Source organism: Sinocyclocheilus anshuiensis, unplaced genomic scaffold, assembly GCF_001515605.1.
Source record: "Sinocyclocheilus anshuiensis isolate Anshui unplaced genomic scaffold, SAMN03320099.WGS_v1.1 scaffold246, whole genome shotgun sequence".
NCBI lineage: Eukaryota > Metazoa > Chordata > Actinopteri > Cypriniformes > Cyprinidae > Sinocyclocheilus > Sinocyclocheilus anshuiensis.
The window spans coordinates 2,222,460-2,230,415 of NW_015542356.1; the positions used below are offsets into that span (position 1 = coordinate 2,222,460).

Genomic DNA, 7,956 nt, shown 5'->3' on the forward strand with positions numbered 1-7,956 from the left:
ACTATGACATCTGGTTAGTTTTACTGTAAATTTATGCAAATATTTGGTCAGGAAGAGGATGAGAAGGAAAGATTGAGCCAGGCTAAAGAGGCCAGTGAGGATGATGGGACGGAGCATGCAGAAGCAGTGGAAGACTCTCTGCTCGGACTCTCCATAGAAGAGGTATTTTTACAGTAATTCTGTGTTTTTTTTTTAATGGATTTATGATTTAATATAAATTACTATCAAAAATGGTTGCAATCAAAGGCATTGAACAATAAGAATTTAAATAATCTTTGGAATGTAATTAAAATGTAATAATTCCTTATTTTTGGCTAGGGTTGGGTATCGTTTGGTTTTTTTTCGATACCGGTGCCAAATCGATACTTTTAAAACGGTTCCGGTTGTGGAGTAAAAAGGTTATAATGTTCTCTTTTGTTGGGCAACAGGTTTAGAAATGTGAATACAAGGGAAGTTTAGCTTTAGGCATTTTAATTTAAGCATGTTTAGCTTAGTTAACGGAAGGCTACCTGCTGCCATCAGAGCAAGTGTAATTACTGCATTCACGCGCTCCTCGGATGCTCTCATTTCCCGAGTTGTGCTTAAGTCGGAATGTGAAAACAACATGGACACTCGCGTTACTACAAAGATTTGTATTATTAGAGCTTTCCGATTTGAGTTCACGTGCGTTTTCTAAGTCAGGAAATTATTTTTCACGTGCAGTGCCGGTGATGATGCTTCTTACTAGGGGTTGACCGATTATCGGCCTGACTGGTTATCGACGCCGATATTAAGCATTTTTATGATTATCGGTATCGGTCATTTTCAAAACCTATTTGCCGATAAAATAATTACATTTTGAAACACGCTATCTGGCTCTGATGCAGCCTGTCGGAACTCACCACTCTGTGGCCTAGAGCAATCTCTGCCCACCGCCCGTCTGATTTGTTGGGAGTCACGAGTCCGACCAATCAGGAAGGCTAAAGGCACTGAAAGTTTTGCACTCTCACACCACAATCCACTACACTGAAGTTGCAAAACACCTCAATATTATCTATTTTTGGTTTCCGCGATGGGGAAAACGTTGACGGAATCGCGGAATCCAGTCATATAAATGGAATGTACTGTATGAGGCGGAATGTCACGGAATTTGTCAAAGTTTGGATGAATTAATCAAAAGTAGGTCAGTACACTTAAATCGACTCGTACTTTGGACTAGTATCTGTAAATATTAAGCCGCAAAAAGACTATTTAAATATGAATCCTGCATGTTCTGCGTGTCTCTGTATATATGAATAGCACACACGCGGTTTTGTATACTACACACATACTGAAGTGCGTGACGCTCGTGGTGTCTCACTGAATGAGGACATAAATACATGAACAACATCCCCAGAACTGCTCTGAGAGTTACTTCATGAGCATTTGACCGTTTCATTTGAGTAAAACTATCGTCATATCATATACATAGGCTACAGAAACTTAAAAGGTCCTCATGGCAACCCATCAAAATAAAAGTTTGGTTTAGCTACTACTACTAATACTACTACTACAATTATTACAACTTTTGTTTAAAAGAATAATCACACAATATGCTATTTCTTCCATGTTTTAATTTTAGTAGTAAACCCCTTTGTTTGCCAAAAATAGAGTTTAACTCTCATTTGATTAAAAGATAAATGAAATTAATGTTTTATGCCTTCATTTGCACTGCACTGTAAATTAAAACTAATGGACATTACTGTCACACAGGCCAAGATTAAGATACTGTCACGTAGGCTAAGATTAGGATGACAAAAATGGAGACATTTCAATAGGCTTTTGAAAATAGTCTAGTAGTGTTATAGCTTCATAAAAATAGTTGCGGTCTTCTTAACAACTTCTACAATGGAGCTATGAAGACAATTAAACTATTTACACTTATTATATACATTGTGCTTTTTTTAAGTTAATCAAGTCGGCATGAAACTGGAAGTTGCGATCTGTCTTTTCTTCTCTACTGTGACTAGGGTTGGGTATCGAAAACCGGTTCCATTTTAGAACCGGTTCCAAATTTCCAAGAACCGGGTATTCGATAAGACGCGTGCATTTCAATTCTGCTTAACGATTCCTGCGCTCGCATTTTAATGTGATTAAAAACGATTTAGGTGCAGGAACGGAAAGAACTTACGCAATCAGAGCAGACTGCACTTGTCGGAAGGAGGGACTTTGTAGAAAACGAAGCGTTTGAGAGAGGCGGGGCATAGAGGACCTACAATAATGTACAGTATTTGAAAAATAATGTGTTTTTTGAACATTAAAGCATGTCAACATATTCTGTTACACCAAATACACAAAATAATGATCTTTAAAAAAGCATCATATGACCCCTTTAAAGCCAAATTACCATTTTAGATCAACAAACTGTAATACTGTATAAGATTTCTATTCTAACTGAAAGCATAAATCTAGGCTATCCACCGTCATTTCAAAGCACAATGCAAAACTGTGACATTTCACATTTCATTCACCGACATGTTTCAGTCGGCAGAGCTAAACCTGGCAGGCACATACTTACTTGCCGGCAACCCGACAAAATAAAAGCTTGCTAATTTAAAAATTAAAAATTATGAAAATTCATTTATAAAAAAGTACATATTAGCATTTTAATTTTAAGTTCATTATAAAATAATTGTATATTTATTTAATACTCCCTTTTTACTTTAAATAATAATATTATCACACTTTATTATTTTGTTCTATTATTATATATATATATATTTTTAACTAAATACATAAAGTGCAATAATATTATTATCACTATTATAAATTTATTTTTTATTGTTATATTTAATGGGTCACAGTATGTGCTGTGTGAGGACCAAACCAAATCTCCAGGTGCTCTTATGAGAACCAGGCTGAAAAACTATAAATTATTTTAAAGACACCAGTCTATATCTTGATTTGATAAAGTGTACAGCCCAACTTTGATTTATTCATCCATATTTTGCCAAATTTCACTACATTCCATGTCATACCATACATTTTTATCACTGGACAGAAATTATACCTGAATGCTGTGCTGAAATATTGTTTGTATAGTGTTATAAAAAGAACTGTTCATCATTTTGGGTTGTAAATAGAATTTCAGTTAAACTTAAAATCTACAATATTGACTGTAATTTTACTTTAAATGTTAAGCATGTTTTCTCATAATTTTGATCTCAGTCCCACCTCAGTCAGAGCATCCACAGCTCTTTACACTCTCTGGATGCAGACACCCCGGGCCGCCCGGACGGCTCTGACCCTTATAAGGATGGGCTTCGGAGGGTGCAGTCCACCGACAGCCTGGGTTCTTCAGGAGGGGCCCTACAGACTCACGGGCTCGGAGGACACAACAACAAGGCCAAGTCAGCCAGCCAGCTGGACGAGTCTGACTTTGGTCCTCTAGTGGGGGCAGACTGTGGGGGCTTTGACAGCAGGGACACCTCCTCCATATCCTCCCTCCAGCCAGGACACTTTCTCCTCACCAAGGACCAGGAGAAGGCCATTAAGGCCATGACCCCAGAGCAGGAGGAAACAGCATCACTCCTGTCCAGCATCTCTCATACTGCTGATACGGCTTACCTGCCTCCGTCTGGCTACCGACTGGTCAGCGAGAGCGAGTGGAATCTGCTGCAGCAACAGGTCAGATAGTAGATGCTTTTTAGGGGGCGTTTTTGTTTATTTCGATCACAATTTATTTTAAGATCCAGTTCTCGCTATTAACAAACCATTAACTATGACTATGCCTCAAAACTCATAATTTGCTGCTTGACAATAGTTAGTAAGTTAGTTGTTAAGTTTAGGTATTGGGTAGGTTTAGGGATGTAGAATATGGTCACTAATAAACAGCCAATATGTTAATAATAGGAATGCTAATAAGCAACTAGTTAATAGTGAGAATTGGCCGCTATACTAAAGTGTTACCTTTATTTCTAAGTGTTATCTGTATTTGATGACTTTTATTTTGTTTTCTGTACTGTTGAACCCAGCCAAACAGTAGCCTTGTTAGTGAAAATACACTCACTGGCCACCTTGCTAATATAGGGTTTGACCCTCTTTTGAGTGATGAGTGTGTTCTCTTCTCGTGCAGCAGAAGTGGTTCAGTCAAAACGCTGCATTATAACTGCATGAGAGGGTAATATATGAGCTGTAAGTTTCCTGCTGACAAGTTGCAAGCTTCATTTAACATCACAACTGACAAATGTATGGAATACTCAGTCAGATACGCAAATGATTATATTTTGACATCATAACCTGATTTATTAATGAAGTAGGGGTGTGCGATATATATCGTCTGCGATAATATTGTAATTGTTGTTTTAACGATGTGCGATTTGACATTATCAAGTATTTTGCAAAAAAACATTCAAAACACCCCTACAGAGTGCACACTAGTGATGCGCGGATGGCGGTTATATCCGCGGGCGCTGCGGATATTCCGCGGATCGGGTGGGTCGGGTAATAAAAAAATGCATTCTGATTATTTGCGGATGGGTCGCGGGTGGATAAAATAAATCATTAATGATGCAAGTATTACTACATTTTCTAAATTATGAACTTGTTTTAAATAGGCTACAGAAATTGAATAAACTGTAAATTAACATTAAAAGTTATTCAACAAAACATTATTTAGTCAAGAGCAGTAAGTTTTGTTGTTTGATTAACATTAATAAAAGACGGCACAGCTTTATTAGGCTGCTGTCACAAGACCTATTTCACGGATCCAATACTGATACTCATGCGTTTTATTTTGCAACTGTTTACATTAACTTAAGACAAACCCGACAGTACTTTCTCAATTTGGTACTCGCAGTACGCGCTTTGGATGTGACTGTGAGCGCACACGCCTCTGGAGAGCACGAGTACCAAATGGCTTAAGACGTGAAAATAATACATTTTTGTGATGATGCAACAATGACCGATCAGGCAATTGACAATTCTGTCAACTGTCCCGAAACGCGAGCTAAAGTCTTCTATCGCAGCGTGCAGCAGCTCTAGATGCGTCGATGTGAAATGAAAGTCAAAGAGAGAATACCCGGTACAGCTGAATCACTCACGCTGTTTTCATCTGATGGTTTGTGTGGATTTATTTACTCATCTAACCTACACGCTATATTGAATAAAGGTTTTGCAGTAATTTCCCTCATTTTAAAGTCGAAAGCTGCGGGAATGAGTAATGCGATGTATGCGCAATCCCGCAACGAAATTCAGGATCTGATTAAACATAATTCTATTATACAGAGAATTGTGAAATAGATTTTCATGACTTTTCAAAAACTTTTTGAGTTTATTTCTTTTTACAAAACTTTCTAGGCCTGGAAATTGCTGTTCAATGACTTTTCCAGGTTTTTCATGACCGTACGAACCCTAATGTGACGATCGGGTGCGGGTCGGGTGCGGTTATCTAAATCAGACAAAAATACAGGTGCGGGCGGTTGGCGGGTGGCTAATTTATTTGAAGCTGCGGATTCGGGTGACGTTTTAGCTCATCCGTGCATCACTAGTGCACACATACATTACGTGAAGTCTAGACTAGTGCGTGTACTCATTTAGAGTGGTTCTTTCACTGCATGATTCAGTCTATTAAAATACATTTAGAATGATCACAAATGCAAGACATGGGGTAGAAAATGTATATATTTATACCACTTCATATAGTTAATCAATTTCACATGAAGAGTCCGTTTTTTTTCTCCAAAAATGACCATGATTACAAATGTGATATTGGATTTTTTACAACAGTTCAATAAACAAGAAGTTAATTAGGAGACTTACGTTTTAGACACCATATTTCCTGTTTTTGCGCTATTTCGACAACAAAAAATAATTCCAAATACAGCCACAGCGCTGTTTTGCGTCTCTGAACAACATGACGGTTAGGCATTGGATGATAACCGGTTTCAAGGTATACCGCGGTTTGCAGAAGTTTCAAAACCACAAAAATTTTCCGTTATACCGTTCCAGCGGTATGCACAGTTTTTTTTACGTGTCATCAAAGACGGAAAGTGCAGGACTCCCTCGGTTGTGTGCAGTGTAGAGCGTAACGAGTCACACGACCCCTCCCCCTCCGGTTGGTGTGAGCAGTTAGTGAGAGTCACCTGTGTGTAGGATGGCCGAAGGAGGTGAATCCCTGGAACTTTTTCCCCCGTCGAAAAAGATGAAGTCTGCCGTATGGGAATTTTTCGGGTAACGTAGGCTAACCATGTTCCGTACACAACGATGTTCCGTACAGATGACGTTTTAGCGCCGATCGCTAAATAAATACTTCCAGGTCGTACATAAACTACATATCTGTGTCATCTTCATTTCTCCCTCTTTCACCCCCGATCAAGACAGATCAACACCCGCCGTTTGTTTCAGTGTTGAAATAAATACTATTTGGCTTGCTACCGAGGCAGATAACATGGCTAATTAACTAGCTAACGTCAACTAGTTTGCTCCCTCACGTTAACATTACTTCACAGAGCGAGGAATAGCAGACTAAAGTACTACGTTTCTGCGATTTAGTACAATAATTAAATTTAGCTGGTATCACGTCTATACTTTTAAGCCTCCTGCCATTGTTTACATCTGTTCAAAATCACGACATTTAAAAAACAAACAAACTGCTGGCTCTCAGGTGTCTTTGCCACTGTTTGAGTGTTGTATGGAGAAAGACTGTGTGTGTGTGTGTGTGTGTGTGTGTAACACACTCGCGCTCTCTCTTTCCTTATGTGAATGTGCATACATCCTCGTACCTCACCGCTCCAAACTTAATCCAGGAAAGGTGAAGGTGACATGGCATGTTATCCTGCTGGAAGTAGCCATAACAAGATGGTTACATTGTGGTCATAAAGGGATGGACATGGTCTGCAACAATACTCGGGCAGGCTGAGGCATTTAAACAACGATTAATTGGTATTATGGGGCCCACAGTGTGCCAAGAAAATATCCCTCACACCATTACACCACCATCAGTCTGAGTCGGTGATACAAGGCAGGATGGATCCATGCTTTCGTGTCGTTTATGCCAAATTCTGACCCTACCATCCGAATGTTGCAGCAGAAATCGAGACTCATCAGACTAGGCAACCCTTTTCAGTTTCCTGTTCTTTTGCTGCTATAGCCCGTCGGCTTCAAGGTTCAACATGTTTAGAGATGCATTCAGAGATGCTCTTCTGCTTACCTCAGTTGTAACGAGTGGTTGTTTGAGTTACTGTTGCCTTTCTATCAGTTCAACCAGTCTGGCCATTCTCCTCTGACTTCTGGCATCTGCAAGGTATTTTCACCCACAGAACTGATGCTCACTGGATATTTATTCAGACCATTCTCTGTAAAAGCTAGAGATGGTTGTATGTGAAAATCCCAGCAGATCAGCAGTTTCTGAAATGGTCAGACCAGCCCGTCTAGCAACAAAAATCATGCCACGTTCGAAGTCTCTTAAATCACCTTTCTTCCCCATTCTAATGCTGAGTTTGAACTTCAGCAGATCATCTTGACCATGTCTAAGATGTGAGTTGCTGCCATGTGATTGGCTATTTGAATATTGAATTAACAAGCAGTTGAAATGGTGTACCTAAAAAAGTGGCTAGTGAGTGTATGTTGTGATCTAAAATGAGTTATAGTTATTTCAATCATGACAACTCTAGGAAGATTTTAGCATAGTGATGGATATGACAAAGTTAATGTATTTTGTCTTGGCGGAATAGATCTGCTACGCTGCTGCTGAATTGCTGCTACCATGGGCAACATTTGACTCTAGAGTCGGGGGAGACAAGAAAGAAATATATATACATGTATGTATGTATATATATATATGTATATATATATACCGTACCCACTGTATATATGTATGTGTGTGTATATATATATGCATGTATGTAAAATGGAATAAATAAATAAAAATTAAAAAAAAGATTTTTTTTTCGGATGTAAGCATCAAAACAATGCCCTACCGTATTGCAACGCATCAAA

The 7,956-nt window shown here is 38.8% G+C and overlaps 1 protein-coding gene across 3 annotated transcripts in view; it reads left to right on the forward strand.

Moving 5' to 3' along the window:
- Positions 1-7,956, forward strand: part of rabep1 (rabaptin, RAB GTPase binding effector protein 1) — a 45,759-nt gene that overhangs the window by 11,362 nt on the left and 26,441 nt on the right. For all 3 annotated transcript variants that reach the window (XM_016490568.1, XM_016490569.1, XM_016490570.1), the window contains 2 exons: positions 52-162; positions 3,187-3,645. In XM_016490568.1, the coding sequence (XP_016346054.1) occupies positions 52-162; positions 3,187-3,645 (570 nt within the window). The remainder of the gene's footprint in view (positions 1-51; positions 163-3,186; positions 3,646-7,956) is intronic.